The sequence below is a fragment of the Geotrypetes seraphini genome, chromosome 8 (genome assembly GCF_902459505.1).
Source record: "Geotrypetes seraphini chromosome 8, aGeoSer1.1, whole genome shotgun sequence".
In the NCBI taxonomy this organism is placed as follows: Eukaryota; Metazoa; Chordata; class Amphibia; order Gymnophiona; family Dermophiidae; genus Geotrypetes; species Geotrypetes seraphini.
In genome coordinates, this window is record NC_047091.1 from 26,782,017 (window position 1) to 26,806,470 (window position 24,454).

At 46.6% G+C, this 24,454-nt stretch overlaps 1 protein-coding gene across 16 annotated transcripts in view; it reads left to right on the forward strand.

Moving 5' to 3' along the window:
• MACF1 (microtubule actin crosslinking factor 1) overlaps positions 1–24,454 on the forward strand; it is a 423,081-nt gene that overhangs the window by 209,980 nt on the left and 188,647 nt on the right. For all 16 annotated transcript variants that reach the window (XM_033953642.1, XM_033953648.1, XM_033953649.1 and 13 more), the window contains 6 exons: positions 5,647–5,764; positions 6,905–6,946; positions 12,849–13,084; positions 13,593–13,722; positions 22,469–22,668; positions 23,013–23,508. In XM_033953642.1, the coding sequence (XP_033809533.1) occupies positions 5,647–5,764; positions 6,905–6,946; positions 12,849–13,084; positions 13,593–13,722; positions 22,469–22,668; positions 23,013–23,508 (1,222 nt within the window). The remainder of the gene's footprint in view (positions 1–5,646; positions 5,765–6,904; positions 6,947–12,848; positions 13,085–13,592; positions 13,723–22,468; positions 22,669–23,012; positions 23,509–24,454) is intronic.

The following is a 24,454-nucleotide window of genomic DNA, read 5'->3' on the forward strand; positions in this document are numbered from 1 at the left end:
GGCAGCGGGGCGGCGGGTTTCCCGTCTTCCAGAGCAGATGCGTCCGTGGTGCGCTTTTTATTCAGAGAGATGAGCTTTTAGACCTGATGTAGCAGGTCTCCTTGGTGCTGCATTTTTGAAGTTGCGCCACCGGAGACCCCGCGTATGGGGGCCCCTCTGCTTCAGGGGGTCTGTCCTGTTTCCCGCTCTTTTCCTGTGCGTTTGGATTTTCTGGATTTTGTGTTGGCGCAGTGGCCTACGGGCGCCGTTTCGTTTGGTGTGCGCCTTGGCTCATGGGTATCCCATCCCGGAGGGGGATAGGGCTACCTTAATTTCGCCAATGGGGGACGCGGTGGTCTCGGCACTTCCTAAGCGGCATACCGTGCATGTTATGGGCGGTTCTGCTCTTAGGGTCTCTGAGGAGCATACGTTAGAGACACTTCTTAAGTATAATTTTGATGTCTCTGCCTTGGGGGTCCAGGCGGCTATTTGTGTGGGGCTGGTGGCTCGCACCGTGTTTCGGTGGTCTGAGCATGTCCTGGATCGTGAGTCTGATGACTGGTCCTTAGTGGATCAGGAGGTGGTGAAGTTTGAGATGACTGCCTCGTTCCTCTCGGTTGTTCTTTGTGACTTGGTGCTGCTAAGTCTGGGACTTTTGGTGGCCGCACGCTGTACCTTGTGGCTTCGCGCTTGGTCGGCGGTTGCCGCGTCCAAAACTGAACTTCCCAAAATCTCAGTTTGGAGGTCCCTGTCCCTCTGCGAGGCTTGGCGCGCTGCAGTCTTCTTTAGTGGCTCCAGACCTCTCATCTGGTCCAGAGGATGAGTCTGGATCTATCGCAGTGGACGGTGCTTCTCACGGATGCCAGTCTCCTCGGTTGGGGGGGCTCAGTGTCTAGGTCACTCAGCTCAGGGTACCTGGTCCATGGAGGAGGCGTCCTGGTCGATCAACATGTTGGAGACCAGAGCCGTCCCTCTGGCGCTGTTAGCCTTCCGCTCCCTCTTGATGGGCAAGTCGGTCAGAGTTTGGTCTGACAATGCCACAGCGGTGGCTTATGTCAATCGTTGAGGCACCAAGAGCGCTCAGGTGGCGGAGGAGGCGGCTCGGCTCATGCTTTGGGGCGGAGTCATGCCTTCTGGACCTCTCGGCCTCTCACATGGCCGGGGTGGAGAATGTTCAGGCGAACTTCCTCAGTCACATCTTAGATCACAGAGAGTGTCTTCAACGGCTTCATAGGCAGCTGACCCGATTCCTCTGGCAAGGCAAGAAGTCTCAGATATCGATCTCTTATCTGTTCGGCTCGGGAAGGATCAGTGGTGTGGGACTCCCGGATATCGGCCTCTATAATCTGGCTTGCTTGCTGCGATTTTTGGGAGACTGGTGCTTACGGAGTGATGACTATCTTTTTCGGGACTTTGAAAATGCTCTTTTCTCTCCTTGGCACTTGTTTTCGTTGTCTCAGTTGCCTGTTCGCCTCTTGCCCCCCGCGTTCCGATCTAGTTTCATCCTTCGGTCGTGGCGTTTTTCTTGGAAGGCATTGGTCGGGTTGCTGGGAGGGGACCATCAAGTTTCGGATCAGTTGTCTATACGGGGGAATCCGCAGTTTCTGCCTGGCTGTGATAACTCGGTCTTTGTGCGATGGACTGGAGATGGTTTTCTTCTTCTTGAGCATTTATTGGATGAGGAGGGGGCGATAAGACCTTGGGGAGATTTTCCTATGCTTCATTCCTTGGGTGTGGGAGGTCTGTTTGCGTATCGGCAAATTCATCATTATGTGAGGTCCTTGGCGCGCCCGGGCTTACGGTTTCGATTGGGTAACCAATTTCGTCTATTTTTTGCCCAATTTTATGCTTGTGGCTTGACGGTGTCTGCGTTGCATGGGGCTTTGCGGCGGCTTACTCCTCAGAAGTCTTATACGGCTTTAGAGTGCCGCTGGGGTAGAGATCTGGGCATACCTGGTGAGTCCTTGAACTTTCCTTCCCTTATTGGTCGTATCTCTTCTATTTCTATTAGTGCAGAACTGAGGGAATGCCAATTTTGAGTGGTTTATCGAGCGTATTTTTCCCAAGAACAGGTCCACAAGGTTGGGGGCATTTCTTCTCCAATCTGCCCTAAGTGTACACTGGGGTGCAACTCCTTTTTTCATGCATTTTGGGGATGCCCTCGAGTGAAAGTCTTTTGGAGAGCCGTACTCAGCTTCTTGGAGCGGCTTGTTGGTCACGCTATTCCGATGTCTCCGGTAGGCTTGCTTTTGGATAGATATGAATCTTTGCGAGTGCCTGCTCGGAGACATCGGTTGCTGATCCGGAAAGGTGCTGTTATAGGAAAGAAGGTCATTCTTAGCGTTTGGACGCAAGACATAGCGCCTGCTTACTGGGCTTGGAGGAATCGTTTTCATAATTTGATGCTCTTGGAGCAGCGCCATGCTCAATTATCTGTCAGGCGGTCGAAGATTTTCCTGCAGACCTGGGACCCCTACATTTCCTCGCTTTCCCTTAGGGCCAGAAGTCTGGTCTTAAACTCATTCCGTTGCTGATACCTTATGCTCTCAGCTGTTTTCCCCGGGTTGGTGGGTGGATGTTTGGGTGAGTGTGAATGGTGGGTATGAGTGGTTGGAAGTATGTGGAGTTCGGTGGGTAGGGGGGGATTACATTTTGTGGGTGGGAGGATGGGATTTGGTTATTTTGTTTGATATGTGCTGAGCGGCATAAGCAAACAGCTTGCTCAGCATACTCCTTTCTTGCTGGGGTTTTTGGGTATGGATTGGGTCTCATGGTGTGGGTTTGGGATGGGGTGGGGGTTTGAGCTTTGGAGTGGGTGGGGATTGGGGGGATTCTTTGGTTGGGGTGAAAATGTGTTTGATGGTACGTTTGGTGTTCGCGACCTTGTTGTATTGTCGTGCAGTATTGTGTATTTACTGATGGTGTGCCAATAAAACATGATTTATACTAGATCACAGAGAGTGGTGTCTCAGCCCTGTGGCTCTTCAGTTGATAATGCAGGCTTGGGGTCAGTCCCTGATGGACCTGACGGCCACGAGTGGCAATGCCAAGGTGTTCCGCTTCTTCAGTCGTCGCAGGGATGGACTGGCCGAGGGTCTGGATGCTCTGGTTCAACCATGGCCAACAGAGGGGCTGTTGTGCATGTTCCCTCCGTGGCCATTAGTGGGCAGAGTTCTTCTCCGCATTGTTCGCCATCCGGGTCTGGTGGTTCTGGTGGCTCCAGATTGGCCTCGGCATCCGTGATACGCAGATCTGGTGACACTCTGGTGGCGGATCCTCTTCCTCTGCCTCCCTTGGACGACCTTCTGACGCAGGGTCCCATTCCCATGTTCGACCCGTCTCCCTTCTGTCTTACGGCTTGGCTTTTGAAAGGGGTCGCCTTGGTAAGAAGGGGTATTCAGATAGGGTGATTTCTACACTCTTGGGGTCCTGGAGGCTTTCTACCTCTCAGGCTTCTGTGTGGATTTGGCACTTCTTTGAGGGGTGGTGCCAGTTGCGGGGAGTGGTCTCTCTTCGCGTTTCTGTGCCTAACATCCTAGAGTTCTTGCAAGATGTCCTGGATAGAGGCCTGGCTTCGGCTTCTCTCCGGGTTCAGCTTGTGGCCTTGTCAGCCTTTCGGGGGTTTGTGACGGGGGTTTGACAGTCATTCCTGATGTGATTCGCTCTTTGTGGGCGGCCAAGGTGCTCAGGCCTCCCGTGCGGTCCTCTTTTCCCTCTTGGAATCTCAGTCTGGTTCTCTCTATTCTGATGCACCCGCCCTTCGAACCGTTGGGCGGCTGCTCTTTGAAGGACCTTACTCTGAAGACGGTCTTTTTGGTGGACATTTCTTCCGCTAGGCGTGTTTCTGAGCTACAGGTTTTCTCTTGTAGGGCTCCCTTGGAGTTTTCTAGGGAGCAGGTTGTCTTGAGGCTTGTTCCTTCCTTTTCTGCCGAAAGTAGTTTTTCCTTTTCATGTCAATCAATCTGTGGTCCTCCCAGTCTTGGGTAGTTGGGAGGGCTCTTCTGAGCAAAGACAGCTGAGCAAGTTGGATGTTGGTCGGGTCCTTCGCTCTTATGTGCAACGGACCCAGGAGATCAGGAAATAAAATCATCTCTTTGTCCTTCTGACTGGTCCTCTTAGGGGGGCTGGCGCTTCTAGGGCTACTATTGCATGCTAGATCAAGGAGACTATTGCTTCCGCTTCTCTTCTGGGGCAGCAGCCCGTTCCGGAGTTTCTCAAAGCTCATTCTACTCGGTGGTCAGGCGGCTTCTTGTGCTGAGTCGTCGCTCGTGCCTCCAGTGGACATTTGTAAGGCTGTGGTTTGGTCTTCCTTGTATTCCTTTGTCAGACTCTTTCGGGTAGATGTTCTGGCGCGTCAGGACGTTCGGTGTGTGTGTTCTGGTGTCAGCCCTTCGGGGGTCCCCCCGTGTGAGGGACTGCTTTGGTACATCCCATTCGTAAAGATTAACCTCTACTGGTCTGGAGAGTGCTAAAGAAGGAGAAATTAGGTTCTTACCTGCTAATTTACTTTCTTTTAGCTTCTCCAGACCAGTAGAGGTCCACACCCTGTCTGTTGTTGTTGTTGTTGGGGCTGTTTCGCGGGCAGTTTTTGTTTTTTGCTGCGGGTTCTAGTATTTTTCTAGGACCGGGGAGAATTAAAGAACAGCGGCTGTGGCTCGGCTGGCTTAGCTGGCGAGCTGTGGGGACATTTTCCTTCTGGTATTTCTCCTCTGCATTTTCCAACAGCATTTGGGTATGTTATTTGTTATTCCTGTTCGGAGTATTGTTTTCTTTCTGTTTTCCAGTTCTTAGTTCTGCTTGGCTATTCGGCAGACTGATGTAAATAGAGAAGGGAGTATATTATATACTGTCCCACAGTTTTGTTTTCAGTCTCCACCTGCTGGTCATGATTGGATATATACCCATTCGTAAAGATTAACCTCTACTGGTCTGGAGAAGCTAAAAGAAAGTAAATTAGCAGGTAAGAACCTAATTTCTCCTTCTCTATGTTTCCGTTAATTTGCTTACCACAGAAGTCAGAATTCCTTCCACTTTTGTGTAGAGGGACCACATCCGCCCTTCTCCAGTCCTCTGGTTCATTGCCGATTACAACAGTCAGTTACTGGGAAAGTTTGATATAGATAACTCAAAAGATAAGACTGAATTAGATTTCCAAAGCTTTAGAAAATAAAAGTTTTAAATTTCTTCTGAAAAGACATATAGTGCGATTCAAATGTAATGCCCTAAGGGAGCAGAGTCCAAATTCTAGCAGCCTGATATGAAAATGAGGAGAACAAATCTTTTATATTTTAATATTATTTATAGTTGGAAAGTGAAAACTGAGTTCTGTGTAATGTTCTCCTTGAAAGGCAGAAAGTCAGTAATGAAAATATATATGTGTATGATAGGGTTAATCCATATGCAATTTTGAATATCATAGTACATAATTTAAAGATTATTCAGCCCCCAAAGGCAACCAACATAACATGTTACCCAGTCAAATCTGCAAGCACAGCAAAGCCGTATTTTGTAAGGTTTGCAGTCTTTTTTTTTTTCCCCCCATCAGCCCACCAGCATACATTAAAGGACAGAAGCTTGAATAGAAATAAGTAGAGATGATCGATGGGGAAGGAGAAGGCCAATACTTTGTAAATGACTCCAGCTGTCATGCTGTTTGCTTTGTCACAGGCTCTCCTGGAAGAATGGGAAGGTAAAGGTGCCCAGGTGGAGCTGATCACACACACAGGGACGGAGCTGGAGAATCTGATTATGGAAGTTACTGCAGTGGATGCCCAGTCCATGACAGGTGAAGTATACCCCACTGCTCCTGGCATGATAGAAACCTGTGTTCAGCTAAGTCTCCAATTAGCCATTCTGGTCGGTTGCCCTATCTTTCAAAAAACAAACAAATAAACCCCCCCAATATCGTACAGTTAGAAAAGGTTCAAAGAAGGATAACAAAAATGATAAATGGGAATAGTAATAGACGAGGAGGCAGTAGCAAACAAATCGGAGAAAATTATTTTTTACTGTTCATTTTTCAAACGTTTTTTTTTTTTTTTTTTATAAATAAAGACATACAGAAAGCTATCTTGAAAATTCCCCCACCCCTCCCCTAGTACCCAAATCCAGGTAGAACTAGGGGATATAAAATGCTGCAAGGAGGAAGTCGGAAAGTGTCCGTGCATGGTGGATGCCTGGAATTGTCACCTGGTGGAAAGAGAGCTCAAATGACATCAATACGGAATGGAAAAGGAGCCTAATGGTAGCGCAAGGAAGCCTGGGTCAGATCCCACTGCCGTACCTTGTGAGAAGTCACTTGGCCTTCCAATTCACCTTGAGCTACTGAGAAAGGCCTGAGCTAAATCCAAATGCTTTTTAGGCATGGGGGTGTAAATTGCTTGGGGCTGTGGTAACAAAATGATGCAGATAACATCCTGTTAGGTTTTCCCAATCCTGAAAAAAGCTGTAACCTGCTGGATGCCTGGTCCCCCCATTCCACCTATGCCCTCCTACCGGTCCTTGGGTATTATTTTTGATTCTGACTTTTCTTTTCAGGATCAAATATTCTACCTCTAATGCAGCTTGGCTTTTAACTCTTCATAAAATTCATTCACTTCATAGCCCTTTCTCTATTTCTGTTAATTGTATTTTATAGCAAATGTGTCTAAATAGCAAACCTACAGCTGTTGTGTTACTGAGGGTTTGATGGACCTTTTTTAGTCTGATGCAGCTTGGCACTCTGATAGGAGAGAGAGCGTCTTGGGTTAACAGTCTCCTCTGGAGACCCTGATTGGAGGTAGGGAGAGCGAAAGAATTGGTCTGTCCCTATCCTGGCACATGAGAGAGAGTCTGGGAATATTGGAATTTCATAGGAGACAGAAGCAGTGTGTGCTGTGGGCCTGTTTCTGATCTGCTGTTCTCTCTTGTTTGTTTCTCATTGTAGGAAGCTCTGCAAGCAGCGTAAATGGATACCATGCATGCAAAGGTGAGAGCACTGTGTGCCTAGTCGCATGCACAGCTTTTAGGATGTTGCTGCATTAAAATCTGCTAGTATTTGCATACTGTTTGCCCTAAAAGCAACGAGCATTTATGTAGTAAGTGTGAAAAAGGTGAATGTTGCAAACTGTCCAACAGCGTGTTGGGAAAGAAGCCTGCACAGCTTGCTCAAGTCTTTGAGAAGTATTGCTACTAAGGCCAAATGAGACTGGAAGCAAATCAACTAGCTGAAGCCCTGATGCATGGACTTGCTTCCTGGAGATTTGATCGTCTCTATGGACAACCAGGGGGTGAAATTATATAACTGAGCGCCATGTGCACACAGATGCCAGTAAGGAATACTGGCGTAAACCTAAAGATGCAAACATAGTGTTAGGCACACTCAGGACAGACGTAAGTAAGTTCTATGATCTGCGTTCAGCTGTAAATTGGAGACATCATTGCCCTTCCCATGCTGAGGCCACAGGTATGTCCTCAACCTTATTTCTGGAATGGCTCTATTTGTCAATTATCTTGGCACGATGATAGAATTGCTGCACAGTGTGATGTCATGCGATGACACCATGGACTGCTTAGCTCTCCTGGATTTTATTCATTCAGTTCTCTCAAAAGATCCCAGAACAGGTTACAATCCCCATCCATAGTCTGTGTTGACTCTTCTTTCTACAGATTCATGATATGCTAAATCCATTCAGATCTTAAGGTCATATCAAAAAGCTTCAGAAGAGCTCAGAAGGCCTTTCACGTTTTATTAAGTCTTGATATTCCTAAGTGGTTTGTATAATACAATTATCAAAATTGAAAACAGAAATTAAAGATGCGGACAAAGCTTTTGATCGGGTGCCTTGGGCGATCTTGTTTAGGGTACTCACCAGGTTTGGGTTGGTCCCCGGTTGTTAAATTGGATTAAGGTACTCTGCGGGACTGTTGGGTTGTGTAAAAGTTAACAGTAGTTATTCAGCCCCCTTTCCACTCTTTCAAGGGACGCAGCAGGGCTGTCCCCTTTCCCCCATTCTGTTTGCATTGGCTATTGAGCCGTTAGAGGATTCGTGAGGCTAATTCTGGGGGTAGGGGACCAGGCCTACAAACTTAGCTTGTTTGCGGATGATCTACTCTTTACTTTGACGGAGGCCTCCCTGCCAAGAGTGGTTGCCAACTTGGAGCACTTTGGGAGGTTATCTGGATTCCATATTAATATGACCAAATCTGAAATGTTGAACGTGACAGTGCTTTCTGAGAGTGTGGAGCGTCTGAGGGCCTCCTATCCTTTTCGTTGGGTTCGTTCCACTCTGCACTATCTGGGTGCTTATTTTGGACTCCCAGGGACGTCTTTGTTTGATCTCAATTATCTGCCATCTTCAGGAGGGTTCAAAGAGATCTGTCTCGCTGGAGGGGTATGCTTTTTTCTTGGTTGGGGAAAATTGCAGTAGTCAAAATAATGGTTTTACCCCACTTCCTGTTTCTTTTTCAAGCTTTGCCCAATTTTTTGTTCGGGCTCAGCGCTCCCTTTGGAAATTTATTGGGGGGGATTCCTTCCCTAGGGTTAATAGACACACTTTATATCTTAGTGTAACTGAAGGGGGGGTTAGCAGTGTCCAATTTGCTTAACATAATAACATAGTATATGATGGCAGATAAAGACCCAAATGGTCCATCCAGTCTGCCCAACCTGATTCAATTTAAATTTTTAAATTTTTTCTTCTAAGCTATTTCTGGGCAAGAATCCAAAGCTTTACCCTGTACTGTGCTTGGGTTCCAACTACTGAAATCTCTGTTAAGACTTACTCCATCCCATCTACACCCTCCCAGCCATTGAAGCCCTCCCCAGCCCATCCTCCACCAAACGGCCATATACAGACACAGACCGTGCAAGTCTGCCCAGTACTGGCCTTAGTTCAATATTTAATATTATTTTCTGATTCTAAATCCTCTGTGTTCATCCCACGCTTCTTTGAACTCAGTCACAGTTTTACTCTCCACCACCTCTCTCGGGAGCGCATTCCAGGCATCCACTACCCTCTCCGTAAAGTAGAATTTCCTAACATTGCCTTTGAATCTACCACCCCTCAACCTCAAATTATGTCCTCTGGTTTTACCATTTTCCTTTCTCTGAAAAAGATTTTGTTCTATGTTAATACCCTTCAAGTATTTGAACGTCTGAATCATATCTCCCCTGTCTCTCCTTTCCTCTAGGGTATATATATTCAGGGCTTCCAGTCTCTCCTCATATGTCTTCTGGCGCAAGCCTCCTATCATTTTCGTCGCCCTCCTCTGGACCGCCTCAAGTCTTCTTACGTCCTTCGCCAGATACGGTCTCCAAAACTGAACACAATACTCCAAGTGGGGCCTTACCAATGACCTGTACAGGGGCATCAACACCTTCTTCCTTCTACTAACTACGCCTCTCTTTATACAGCCCAGCATCCTTCTGGCAGCAGCCACTGCCTTGTCACACTGTTTTTTCACCTTTAGATCTTCGGACACTATCACCCCAAGGTCCCTCTCCCCGTCCGTGCATATCAGCTTCTCTCTTCCCAGCATATACGGTTCCTTCCTATTATTAATCCCCAAATGCATTACTCTGCATTTCTTTGCATTAAATTTTAGTTGCCAGGCATTAGACCATTCCTCTAACTTTTGCAGATCCTTTTTCATACTATCAGGGGGCCCAATTGCAAGCTTTGCTGGAGTGACAGACACAGAATTGTAAGCCCTGGGTCATTATAGAACAGAAGGGCCTGGGACCGGATGCGTCGTTGCATCGTCCATGGGCATTGTCTTTTGGCAGTAGTACAAGTGGGCTGTGCAGTCCGTTCTCATTCTGCAGCAGGTGGAGCTGGTAAGCCTGTGCAGACTTTCCTCTGGTTAGTTAGGGCCTGTTGGATCTGATTAGAGGCCTTTTAATTGTCCCTTTTTTGCACTCTGGACAGGACTTGGGGGATCCTTTCGGGGTGCCACACTCGAGTGGTTGAATCCCTCCCCCCATTTCCCCCACCTCCCCAAATTTTTTTCCTTAGAGGTTCCTCAGCTGTACGCCTTGCTACAGTTCAGGCAAAGACTACAGCTTTGAGACCCTGTGGGGTTTTTTGTCCATTAAAGGTTTTACTTCGTTAAAAAAAAAAAAAAAAAGTCCCGAGGCAGCCGGTCTGGAAGGAAGCTGTAAATTAGCTTTAATTGCTTTCTTTTTCTAACCGGCGGTTTTTTTCTTTGGTCTTTTGCATGTTCAAAATGAGCACTTTTAAAAAGCAGAAAAAGTGTGCTTTGTGTGCGCGCTGAGCTGTGGATGCGGCCGGCTACTGGGCTTGATGGACCATTGGTCTGACCCAGTAAGGTTATTCTTATGTTCTTATGAAGTGCTCGGGCCACTTTGAGGGAGAATCCTCGTTGGCTTTGGGTGCCAGCGTGCAGGGTTCCACTTCACGCATGCACCGCTCATTGGCTGTGGGTGATTGGGAAGCCCAGGCTTCCTCTACCACTCACACAGGGATTTCTCCAGCCGCCAAAGGTCAGGGAAACAAGTTTTCTCTTACTGCTTAAAGTGATGGGAATTCCCTTATCACTACTGTGATAGCTGCCTGCAGTTCTGATTTATTGGCTGGGTCTGTTCAGGCCTCTTTGCCGTTACAGGCCTCGGGAGACTGTTTTTTGGTGGGCCTTTCTTTGGTTTTTGCGGGAAATTCCCCCATTTTGCCTGTGGCCTCAGGTTACCTTCCTCCTGTTTTGGAAAGACAGAAGCAGGTCCCAAGTATTTCTTCTTAGAAACATAGAAAATGACGGCAGAAAAGGGCCGACGGCCCAAGTCTGCCCACTCAAGAGCCCTCCCTCCTTCGGGAATTCATCTTTTAAGCATTCCTCTGGAGCGACCCCACCTGTCTGTCCCATCATCCCTTGAAGTTGAGCGTGGTTCTGGCCTCGATTACCTGACGTGGAAGACCATTCCATCGATCAATTACCCTTTCGGTGAAGAAGTACTTCCTGGTGTCCCCATGAAATCTTCCCCCCCTGAGTTTTAGCGGATGCCCTCTTGTCGCCGTGGGACAAAAGATTTCTTCCTCCACATCAATACGGCCCGTGATGTATGTGAATGTTTCTATCATGTCCCCCCTTTCCCTGCGCTCTTCGAGAGAATATAAGCGCAGCCTGCTCAAACGTTCTTCATATGGGAGATTTTTTAGTCCCGAGACCATCCTAGTGGCCATTCGCTGAATCGACTTCATTCTCTTCACATCCTTTTGATGCCTCCAAAACTGAACACAGTACTCCAGTCTTACGACTGATAAAGCTCCTTCTGATGCAGCCCAGCATTTGTCTAGCATTTGCTGTTGCTTTCTCCACCTGATTCACAGCTTTCATATCTTCCCAGATGATTATTCCCAAGTCCCGTTCTGCTACAGTTCTGGTTAGGTATTCACCATTCAGGATGTATGTCCTGCATGGATTTCTGCTACCAAGGTGCATAACCTTGGTAGCATTTTGGCATTAAAATTCAGTTGCCAAGTACTGGACCATTGTTCTAGTAAAAGTAGGTCCTGCTCCATAGCGCCGGGCATGATTACGTTATCAGGTTCTGCTGCGCTGCCTACAATGTTGCATAGTTTAGCGTCATCGGCGAAAAATGTAATTTTACCTCGATGTCCCTGAGGCAGATCCCTTACAAAGATATTGAATAGTATTGGGCCCAAGACCGAGCCCTGTGGCACTCCACTGGACACTTCCAATGTTTTTGAGGGAATACCGTTTACCATTACCCTTTGGAGTCTACCGCTAAGCCAGTCTTCTACCCATGCAGTCAGTGTTTCTCCTAGGCCCATCGCGATCATCTTGTTCAGTAACCTACGGTGTAGGACACTATCAAAAGCCTTACTGAAGTCTAAATACTCCTGCAGGGAGTACTTTTTTGCTTCCCAGGGGTTTTGCCCCTGATTTTGTTTTAGCCATGTACAAGGCTTGCCCACAGGTGGCTGGAGGTCCTGCTTCTTCCTCGGGGATCCCCGGTTCTTCTTGGTTGTCTGTGCCTTCCATGCCTGCCCCTGTTCGGTCTTCTGTGGTGTCTGCCCCGTCCAGTCTCCCCCACCTTTGTCCAAGCGGCTGCGGGTTTCTTGGGATGAGAATTTTTTCCTGACTAACCTGGTTTCACCTGATGAGGACTTGGATCTTTGGGTAGACCCCGAGATTCTCTCGGGGGAACAGATCAGCATTTTGAAGGTTTTTGTTAACAATGTTTTCTTTAGCACTCTCCAGACCAATAGAGGTTAATCTTTACAAATGGGTATATATCCAATCATGACCAGCAGGTGGCGATTGAAAACAAAACTGCGGGACAGTATATAATATACTCCCTTCTCTATCTACATCAGCCTTCTTTCAGTCTCCAGCAGGTGTTGAGTGAGCTGTACCCATCTCCCTTGGTAGGGCTGTTGAAATTTGCTTGGGGTTTTATTTCTAGTCCCTGTTTTTGGCCGGATAGAGCTTGGGTGAGTCCTGTTTGGAGGTCCTTCCGACCTCAGGGGTGTCAAACCCGGCAGGTCTCGAGCGGGGTCCCTCCCCCCAATTCCTCCGCCTCCCCACATTTTTTTAGAGGAGTCTCAGTGATCCGGACAACTACTTTATCTTCTTCATATGAGAGTGGAGTTGGTGTGTTTATAGTTCACAGTTCTTTAGTTCTTAGTTCCTGCTTGGACTGTTTGTCAGACTGATTGTAGATGGGACTGCACAGCCCTCTTGTATTACTACCTAAAGTCAATATGTTCTCAGTCTCCACCTGCTGGCATAGGAGCATAAGAACATAATTTCTCCTTTACGAATCTCCTTTAAAGTCTTGTGGAAGGTGGCTGAGGTGTTTGTGAACAGTCCTTGACTTAAGATTACTCTGCTGCTCTTACTGTCCTTAGATTTGACCGAGATACAGTGTGATGTGTCTGATGTAAGGCAGAGGTATGAGGACCTTGGCAAGGTATTGCAAGACCGTAAAGAGCAGATGTCCATTTTGCTGGAGAGGATGCAAGAAGTTCAACAGGAGACAGCTGTGTTGCTGAAATGGCTGGAATCAAAGGAAGAAGCACTCTCTGTACTAGACGTGACCCCCATCAGAGCAGAAGCTGTGAGAACTCAAGCAGAGAAGAACAAGGTAATGTGTCTGGGTCCCAAGGAGGGACTCTAAAGAGACCCATCATGCACTAGAACATTGTTTGTGGCACCATCGTGTAGACTGTGGCAGTAACCAGACCCTTGTGGGTGACTGGCACTTTTGTGATTTGGGAATAAGCTTTCTTTTCTTTTGCATCTAAACTTATTTTTTATTTTTAATGTATTGGAGGGTGGGGGGTTAAGAATTATTTCATCTTTATTAACAGATCAGAACATTAATAAAGCATGGTTGGAGAACAGTTGATGACCAGAGATGGCAATTCAGTTGTTTCTTTACTCCTGAGACATCTCCAATAAATGTGTTAAAAAAAGCAACCCCCCAAACCTTGTACAGCATTCTGTATCAGCTGGAAAATTACATACTAGTTCTAGAAATGATAAAGATTGGTTTTGCTTGATGCAGGTAGGCCTAGTTAAAGAAAAGCAATTAAAGTTGTATCAGAGTTCCTTCCACTTTTTAGAACTTGAAGCTTTTCTTTTTTATACAGGCTTTCTTGGGTGAACTTAAAGAAACCTCTGAGACGGTTCATAAAATAAAGGACGCATTAGTGAACTTAATTCAAAATCACCCCAATTCCCCAGAGGTTGAGAAATGGAAGGAGATGCTGCAGGATCTTGGTAAGTCACCTTGGAGCTTCGGGGAACAGGTAACACCGAAAAGTTCAGAGCTCTAAAGAATAAATTAAGAATCATCATGTTTTCTGGCTATTTAAATACAAACATTGATCATTTTGTTTGTAAAGTGCTTTGATGGATCTTTTGACCTTTTGAGTTTAAAGAACAGAAATGGGCTGAATTATTCCCAGTTCTGGGTGGGGGTTCTTTTCATGTCTGAGACACTTATAGCCAGGGCTGGGAATTGGGACAGGGTGCCTTCATGCATTCACAGCTTTCTGGGGGGGGGGGGGTTCCCTCTAATGTTGCATTCCCAACTCATATAATCGCTTTACTGCAGCAGAAGTCCTTGGCTTCGGTTTGAGAAATCTGGGCAGGTGGTACTTGGTAGCTGCTTCCAGTGGGATCTGTTTTCAAATGGGTCCTGCCTGTTCACACGGGAAGTATATCTGAGGTTTCAAAATTAAAAACCTGTGTGTATTTTTCCTTTACTAAAATAGACCTGCCCCTTTTTGTCATAGATAACAGCATGGGGGCATGTTTCAGCAGCACTTTCTAAATCTAAAAGTTGGAAAATTTACTGCTGGCTCTTTGCTAAAGACGGGCCTGTATTAGATCTCCAGAGGATCAGCGTGAGAGGATGTGTATTAGGTCCCAGGGAATGGAACAAGCTTCCCCTATACATTCATGGACAGCAAAGCCTGCAGAATTTTAAATGATTAGTTGAAGTATGGAGCCTGATGTTTAATTTGCAAGGTTGTGCGATGCTGGTCGCCTAATTCATTTTGTTTGTATTTTCAATATGGGTTGTGATGTTTGTTGTGATGACCCGCCTTGGGAAAGTGTACGGGTACAGAATGAAGAGTACGAATTAGCCAAACAGAGGGGAATACCAGCATAAAGTGTTTTCAAAGCCAGCGTCAGGACAAAATGTAATTGGTAGGCAGTGCTGTTCTTTCAACAGGGGAGTTGCATGGTCAGAGAGCAACATTGGATTTCTTAAAAGCTAGTGACGAGAGAATAGAAAATAACCCTACCTTTATAATAATAATAATATAATAACAGTTTATATACCGCAGTACCGTGAAGTTCTATGCGGTTTACAGTAATTAAAAAGTTACAGATTGAGTAATTAAAAAGTTACAGATTGAGTAATTAAAAAAGTTACAGATTGAGTAGTGCTAGTGGAGGTCAGATTTAGCCGTCAGTTATTGTGGGGAAAGATTGTTCAGTGTAGCTGCCTAAGTACTTTAGGAACAAATATGTTTTTAGGTTTCTCCTAAATTCCCCCTAAGTATTCGCAAGCATGAATAATTGTTTCAGATCTTTACCCCATAACGCCGCTTGGTAAGAGAAGAGATGTTGATGATTTTTTTAAAATTTACATCCTTTAACCAGTGGGGAAACCAAATTCAAGTTTGAGCTTCTCTTAAGACGATTGATTGGGCTAGGCCAGAAAGTACCTTAAAGCAGAAACATCCAAATTTGAATTTCACCCGAGCCTCCATCGGCAACCAATGCAGGAGTTACATGGTCGAACTTCTTCAGACCCCAAATCATCCTGATCGCCTTCCCTTCACACACGGAATAGACATGGATTCCACCCTGCTAACGGTGTCGTGCAGAATGTTGCTTTTGTTTCCCTCTTTAACATTCAGTGCAACCCCCCTCTCCAATTTAATCTGATCTTATCATTGCGATATAATGTGTATCATGGTAACACAGTGTCCCATTGATTGTCCTCCTCCTTGTTTAGCAACTGAGAACTGCCACTTGGAAATTGGTTTTATAAACCTGGTTTTTTAGGCCTGGGGGTGCAGTTGCAGACTATGCACATGTATAAATTACGCCAGTGCACACGTTTAGCGCAAGAGCATTTGGCAGTACTGTATTAACTTATTTTAACTTCATAAAGTAGAAGCATTTTTTATACTTTCCATGTGGATGCCCTGTTATAAAATTAGCCCCTGCCTATGCAAATGTCTCACCCAAACATCAGGCACTTTTTAAATGGACAAAGTTTGTCATCTTAAATGAGCTGATTTTATCTCTAAAGTGCCAAAAATTTAGGGCTGCACATTTGCCACCTGATGGTAAAAAAAAAAAGAAGCTCCCTTTGAATATTGGATTCCATATGTATAGGTTTACGGAATCAAGTGAAGAATAATATAGAGAACTAGGAAAAGCCATCTGCCCATTTAGATTTAAACAAAAACATGGAGAAAAGAAACCTCAGAAAGAGACAGCCCTTATTATCCCAGGACAAGCAGGCAGCATATTCTTGACTGATGGGTGACGGCTCCGACGGAGCCCCGGTACGAACAATTTTAGAGTGATTGCACTCTAAGAACTTGGAAAGTTCTAGTAGGCCGCACCGCGCACGCGCGAGTGCCTTCCCGCCCGACAAAGGCGCGCGGTCCCCAGTTTCTTAGTTTCCGCGGAGCTAAGAAGACGCGTTTCTTTCAACGGCTGTTGAAGACTTTTTTGGTATCGCCTTCCCGCTCGCGTAAACCCTTAAGGAAATATTGTTTCCTTCATTTTCTTTTCTTTTCTTTAAAAAAAAAAAAACTTAGGGTTTTTTTTTTTTTCCAATTCTTTCAGTTTCGCCCCGGCGGGGCCTGTTGCCACCATCGAGGCCTCGGCCTTCGATTTGGCAGAAGCAGTTTTTACCTTCATGCCCCCTCAACCCGGGTTTAAGAAGTGCCAGCGGTGTGCACGACCAATTTCACTCACTGACCCGCACAACTGGTGTCTACAGTGTCTTGGTCCTAACCATCAAGCGTCTACCTGCACCCGCTGTGCGACTTTAAAAAAGAGAACTCTGAAAAACCGGCAGATCCAACAGCGGTTATTGTTTGGTGCCGAGATGTCTGATTCTGCGGCACCGGCACCGACATCGGCCCCGTCTCAGTCGGCACTCACCTCGTCGACACCGCGCGATACCGCGTCGGCGTCGCATCCCTCAGGTAAGCCGGCTAAGAAGCCTTCCCCGTTGGAGCGTCCTCCGGTCTCAGTAGCAGCGAGCCCAGTCCTGCCGACCTCGAGGCGCCCATGGAAGCGCTCCGCCCCAATAGAGGTGAGCCCCTCGACCTCGGGTTCCTCATCCTCGGGGCGTAGAGCAGCACCGCAGGTACCGCAAAAGAAAAAGGCGGTACCGGTGCCTTCGCTGGACGAGCGGATTGCCGCTGTCCTGCAGGTGCAGCTTAAGGAACAGTTGCAACAACTCCTTCCTGCACTTTTGACACCGAGCCTTCCGGTCCCGGTCCGGTCTGAGCCACCGGTACCGACAGTGGAGCAGCCCCTTCTATCGGCACCGGTACATTCTGCTTCCTCGCACCGGAACCGAGAGCTCAACACCAGTCTGTTCAGACTTCGGCACCGATGCAGCCCTTAACGTCTCCCGGTACTGTGTCTATGAGGTCAGGTAAGTCGGCACGCAAATCCCGACACCTGGAACCCTCCACATCGGAATCTCGAGACCGCAGTTTTCAGGTTAGGGATCCTGATCTGTGGGGTGACTCGGAGGACCCTCTTCTCTCTGAAGGGGAATGTTCATCTGGTGATGAGGATCCTTCTGCTTTAGACCCATCCTCTAAACCAGATGTAACCTCTTTCTCATCTTTTTTGAAAGAGATGTGTGACTCTCTCTCTATTCCCTTGGAGGCTGAGTCAAAGAAATCCAAAGCTTTTCTTGATGCACTGGATTTTGACCAACCTCCAAGGGAATATCTCAAATTACCTCTCCATGACATCTTGAGAGAGACTTTTTACAAGAATTTAGAGACACCTTTGACCATCCCAGGAGCCCCCCGCAAGTTAGACTCCTTATATAAAGTCATCCCGATTCCTAGGTTTGACAAACCACAGCTCCCACATGAGTCTCTATTAGTGGAATCCACTCTAAAGAAATCCACGGGAGCTAGTGTATACGCCTCAGTCCCTCCTGGCAGAGAAGGTAAAGCCATGGACAAATTTGGCAAGAGGTTGTACCAGAATGCGATGTTGGCCAACAGGTCAGGGAATTACGCTTTCCACTTCTCATTCTATCTCAAGCATCTCATACAAAATCTGACTGCTTTTGAGAAGTACCTCCCTGACCGTAAAAGATCTGCCTTTCGCCAAACTTCTTCATCGCTCTTACAACTTCGTAAGTTCATGGTCAGGTCGATCTATGACACCTTTGAGCTAACCTCTCGGGCCACGGCTATGTCGGTGGCCATGCGCCGACTGGCATGGCTCAGAGTTTCAGAACTTGATGTCAATCATCAGGATCGACTGGCTAATGCACCTTGCCTGGGGGATGAGCTGTTTGGAGAATCCATGGACTCCACTACCCAAAAGCTCTCAGCTCATGAAACTAGGTGGGATACTCTCCTCAAAACAAAAAAGAAGACCCCACCTACCAGGCCTTTTCGTCAGCAATCGGCCTACCAATGTCGATTTGTGGCTCGTCCTTTGCCACCGGCACCTCAACAACCCAGGCGTCAGAGGCAACAACAGAGACAAAACACTAGACCAGCACAGCAGCAACAACAAGTGAAGCCTCCTCCTCCACAAAAATCTTCACAACCCTTTTGACTTGGTTCTCCAGGACATAGCCAGTATCCCTCCATCTGCCCATCTTCCACTGCCTATAGGAGGACGCCTTATTCATTTCATAAGCCGTTGGGAAACCATCACCTCGGATCAGTGGGTCCTCAACATCATCCGCCACGGCTACTCTCTCAACTTTCAGACTCTTCCTGCCCAAGGTCTACCAAAAGAGTCTGCTTTGAACACTCCTCAGTCTTCCCTCCTTCTTCAAGAGGTTCAATCCCTCCTCCTTCTGAACGCCATAGAGGAAGTTCCTCTAGATCAAAAGGGGCAAGGATTCTACTCCCGTTATTTTCTAGTCCCCAAAAAAACAGGAGATCTCAGACCCATCCTAGATCTTCGCGATCTCAACAAGTGCTTGGTCAAAGAGAAATTCAGAATGCTTTCTCTGGCCACTCTTTACCCTCTTCTCAATCAAGGCGACTGGCTATGTTCCCTCGATCTCAAAGAAGCATACACTCACATACCGGTCAATCTGGCCTCCAGGCAGTACCTACGCTTCATGATCAATCGTTGTCATTACCAATACAAGGTGCTACCCTTCGGTCTTGCCTCCTCTCCAAGAGTGTTTACCAAATGTCTGATTGTGGTGGCTGCCTTTCTACGTTCCCACCACCTTCAGGTGTTTCCTTACCTGGACGATTGGTTGATAAAGGCCAATTCATCTCAGACAGTACTTCAGGCCACCACCCAGACCATCCTGTTTCTTCAATTTCTGGGGTTCGAGATCAATCTACCCAAATCTCATCTCATCCCCACTCAGAGACTTCAATTCATTGGAGCGGTCTTGGACACAGTCCTCATGAGAGCGTTCCTGCCATCCAACCGTCTTCAAACGCTTCAATCTCTATGTCAGCAGGTGCTTCCACAACGTTCCATCTCTGCCAAGCAAATGATGATACTCTTGGGTCACATGGCCTCCACAGTTCATGTCACACCCTTCGCACGTCTTCACCTGCGCACTCCTCAATGGACCCTAGCTACCCAGTGGTCCCAAGCGATGGATCCTTGCTCACGTCACATATCTGTGACATCATCTCTTCGTCAGTCTCTACAATGGTGGTTGATATCCTCAAATCTCTCCAGAGGTCTTCTCTTCCATCTACCTCCTCATCAACTTATCATCACCACCGACCCCTCCCCTGGGGAGCTCACTTGAACGAGTTCCAAACTCAAGGACTTTGGACAGCTCAGGAAATGAAGCATCACATCAATTTCCTGGAACTCAGAGCGATGTTTTATGCCCTCAAGGCTTTCCAACATCTTCTCTTTCCTCAAGTTCTCCTGCTGTGCACAGACAATCAAGTTGCAATGTACTACATCAACAAGCAGGGTGGGACAGGCTCTCGCCTCTTGTGCCAGGAAGCCCAGAAGATCTGGGCTTGGGCCATAGATCACCATCTATTCCTGAAAGCTACCTACATTCAGGGAGAACAGAATTTCTTAGCGGACAAGCTCAGCAGAATTCTCCAGCCTCACGAGTGGGCACTCGATCCTTTCACTCTACAGTCCATCTTCGCTCAATGGGGCACTCCTCAGATAGACCTCTTTGCAGCTCCTCACAATCACCAGCTGCCCCTATTCTGCTCCAGACTCTACTCTCCTCACCGTCTGGCAGCGGATGCATTTCTCCTCGATTGGTCCAATCTGTTCCTGTACGCTTTCCCTCCTCTGCCTCTCATGTTAAGAACCTTGTTCAAGCTCAAGAGGGAACGAGCCACCATGATTCTGATTGCTCCAAGGTGGCCCAGGCAACATTGGTTCTCCCTTCTACTTCAACTCAGTTCCAGGGAACCCTTTCTTCTTCCACTGTTTCCTTCTCTGCTTACACAGCATCAGGAGACCCTTCTACATCCCAACCTCCAGTCTCTGCACCTGACATTTTGGTATCTCTCGGGCTGACTTCTCATGATACTCTTTTGTCTCAGCCCGTTCGTTCCATTCTGGATGCCTCCAGGAAACCGGCCACTCTGCAATGTTACCATCAGAAGTGGACACGATTTTCTTCCTGGTGTCTTCTTCATCATCTTGATCCCACTTCCCTGACAGTGGAGACATTGTTGGATTATCTGCTTTCTTTGTCTGACTCTGGCCTTAAGTCTACTTCCATCAGAGTCCACCTCAGTGCTATTGCTGCTTTTCATGAGCCGGTTCATGGAAAACTTCTCTCAGCTCATCCCTTGGTGTCCAGGTTCATGCGGGGTCTTTTCAATGTGAAACCACTTCTTAAAGCCCCTCCTGTAATCTGGGATCTCAATGTGGTTCTTTCCGCCTTAATGAAGCCTCCATTTGAACCTTTGGCTACCACTCCTTTCAAGTTTCTCACTTGGAAAGTACTTTTCCTTATTGCTCTTACCTCTGCCAGGAGGGTCAGTGAGCTACATGCACTAGTTGCAGATCCACCTTTTACGGTCTTTCATCATGACAAGGTGGTTCTGCGTACACATCCAAAGTTTCTCCCTAAGGTTGTCTCTGAATTCCATCTCAACCAATCCATTGTTCTGCCTGTCTTCTTTCCGAAACCTCACTCTCATTCTGGTGAACAGGCTCTGCATACTTTGGACTGTAAGCGGGCTCTAGCTTACTATTTAGAGCGTACTAAACCCCACAGATCAACTCCCCAACTCTTTCTGTCCTTTGATCCAAATAAATTGGAACGTCCTGTTTCTAAACGTACGTTGTCTAATTGGCTTGCAGCGTGCATTTCATTCTGTTTTGCTCAGACCGGACTGACACTGGAAGGTTCTGTCACGGCCCATAGAGTTCGAGCTATGGCAGCATCTGTAGCTTTCCTCCGTTCCACTCCTATTGAGGAAATCTGCAAGGCTGCTACTTGGTCCTCAGTTCATACTTTTACATCTCACTATTGTCTGGATGCTTTCTCCAGACGGGATGGACACTTCGGCCAATCTGTTTTGCAAAATTTGTTTTCCTAATGGCCAACCTTCCCTCCATCCCTCTTTTTGTTAGCTTGGAGGTCACCCATCAGTCAAGAATATGCTGCCTGCTTGTTCTGGGATAAAGCACAGTTACTTACCGTAACAGGTGTTATCCAGGGACAGCAGGCAGATATTCTTGCGTCCCACCCACCTCCCCGGGTTGGCTTCTTAGCTGGCTTATCCTAACTGGGGACCGTGCGCCTCTGTCGGGCGGGAAGGCACTCGCGCGTGCGCGGTGCGGCCTACTAGAACTTTCCAAGTTCTTAGAGTGCAATCACTCTAAAATTGTCCGTACCGGGACTCCGTCGGTGCCGTCACCCATCAGTCAAGAATATCTGCCTGCTGTCCCTGGATAACACCTGTTACGGTAAGTAACTGTGCTTTCTCAGTTCAAAAGAGTCCTGCAAAGAGGCTTTAAACAGTCATCAGTCTCTAAAAAAACCTTACAAATTCACAATGAAAAAGAAAAAATGAGCAGCAATGTACTTATCTTCGTAGTTGTAGACGAGGATCAACAAAAAATTAAATTGGAGAGTCCCTATGTCGAGAATCATGACACTTAGTTTCAGCAGTTATAGCAACCAAGCGGCTCTGTTTCGCTATCATGCTATTTTAAGAGCAAGGCGCATCACACTTAACTATCTCCAATATGAAAACACCCAAAAAAATCCCAGCATGAACTCACCAAAAAGTGAAATAATCCCAAGAAGACCGCTGCAAAAAATGGCATGATGTCATCAAGTTTAATTAATTTTAATATACCGACCATTGGCGTGCACCTGGCCTGTTTAAAATGCTAAAAATGAAAGGTTAAAATACATTTTTGTAGGGGAGGAAATGTGAACATTAAATAGACAAATTACAAATACGAACATGCACTTGAGGGTAAAGGAGGAGGGGAAGTTAATAATTACATCATTAAAAACAAATTAATTAAAGGGAAGGGGGAGGATAAAACACCAGGAATGGGGATCACTGCTTAAAAGCGGTTCATGTTTATTTTGCAGGTTGTTGGAAAGGAACTATTTAGACGCTATGGTATGCTATGGAGGGAATCCCCAGTATAAAATACAAAAATAAAACAAAATATATCCACAGAAAAAGCAGCTGAAAATATTCCAAATAGCAATCTACTGTCATTTAAACATCCAACATCCACCTTCTCTCATAGTGATCAGAAATATTAATCTATTCCTTACTTCTCCTTTTTCTATTAGATCAGAGGTGGGACAGAGCCAACCAAGCGACAGCAGAGCGCCAGCAGAGGCTGGAAGAATCCGCGAATCAGCTGGAAATCTTTCAGACAGCCGAGGCCCAGCTGCGTCCCTGGCTAATGGAGAAAGAATTAATGATGAGCGTTCTTGGGCCCCTTTCCATTGACCCAAATATGCTGAATGCACAGAAACAACAGGTTCAGGTGAGATGTTGGGAAGCTTGTAGCCGTATCTTCCTTATGCTGGGATGTTCACACTGGTCTTAGGACAGGAAAAGAAATGTGGCTTTGGAGAAAGGAGTAAGATGGTAAATTGCTTTCCTGTAGACCTTGGTCACAGTGGCTGTTTTCAGCTGTTGGCAGTCCAAGGGTTGTCATGGTGGTACTTTGTAGATTCTGTTCACTGCACCCAACACACCAGCTAGTGAAGCCTGCAAATGAAGCGGTTGCTGATGAGGGGAACATCTAGAAGAAACATATTCTATTATGGTTTTTTATGTTCAGAGGAATTATTTTGTGCAAACATGTTGACACTCTTTCTGTTGCAGTTTATGTTAAAGGAATTTGAAACACGTAAACAGCAGCATGAACAGCTAATCCAGGCAGCTCAGGGTATTCTCGCTAGTCCAGGAAACATTCCTCTGTCCAGCGGCCATGTGGAGGAAAAGCTCAGAGGAGTCCGTGAGAAATGGGAAGAGCTAACCACAAAGCTGGACTCTCGCTCTATCCACATTGATCAAGCAATCATCAAGAGCCTGAAGTACCAACAGGTTCTCCAAGACTTGTCAGAAAAGATCAAGGCTACAGGACAGAAGCTGGGTGGCCAATCTGCCATCAGTACACAGCCAGAAGCAGTGAAGCAGCAGCTCCAGGAGACCAGTGAGATTCGGTCAGACCTGGAAGAGCTTGAACAGGCAGTTACTGAAGCCCAGGTTCTGTGTGATGACTTGGCCAACCTTATTGGCGAGCAGTATCTAAAGGATGAGCTCAAGAAACGTCTGGAAACCGTGGCCCTTCCTCTGAAAGGGCTGAAAGACTTAGCAGGTTTGTTTGGGATCTGGTTTTTCCCTTTTTAAAAAAAACTTTTCAGTGTTTTAAAAATGTGCTTAGGGAGTGGTTCAGCCAAGCAGTTTTTATACAAATGCTTTGATCTCTTCCAGACCTGGAGAAAGGGTGGGGTTTAGGCCTGGCACATTTGTCTAGCCATGGGTGAGGTAATGATCAAAAAAGCCCTAGAAAAATGCATTCATAAACATGACTTTACTTCCTCCTCCTTCATGGACAAGCCGGATGAGTCAGCCACACACCAGTGGTATCATCCAGTGGCACCATGAGTGGATTAGCTCTCCCCAACATCACAGTGTCCGTCCCTTTCCCTTCTCTCCTCCTGTTCTTCCCTTTTATTTAGTCTGATTTTCTCCAGGCTAAAGTTCTCTATTGTTTTTTCCTCTCATGGATGTAACCCCCTACCAGCTCACACAGTGGCCTTACAACCCTACCATGAAGCCAGGGGTAAACCTTGCCTCCTTGACCCTCTTTTTTCCCTTCCGATTTGTGCACTGAGGTCCAGCCTTTGCATTCCTTGCTCATGAGATTCAATACTATTCCTCCCTCCAATCTGACATGGGGGAAGCCGCTTCTTGTCCTGGGATGTTGTTACTATTTGGGTTTCAGCCAGGTACTTGTGACCTGGATTGGCCATTGTTGGAAGCAGGAAATTGGGCTAGATGGACAATTAGTCGGACAAAGTATAGATATTCGTATGTACCTGAATGTACACCACTTTGATAGCTTTGAGGCTTGCAGATGGTCTGTAAGAAATTAAATGAAATTGAAAGTTCCATTCTTGAGTTCGGCTCTGGAGGAAGGAGGGTTAATGCTGTAGTATTAGAGGGCCAACAACAAAGTATTCCTTTTAGCCCTTTGGTTAATTTCAGGAGTTAATCAGATAAGTCATCAGTCTTCAAATTTTAGTCTCACTGACCAGTTA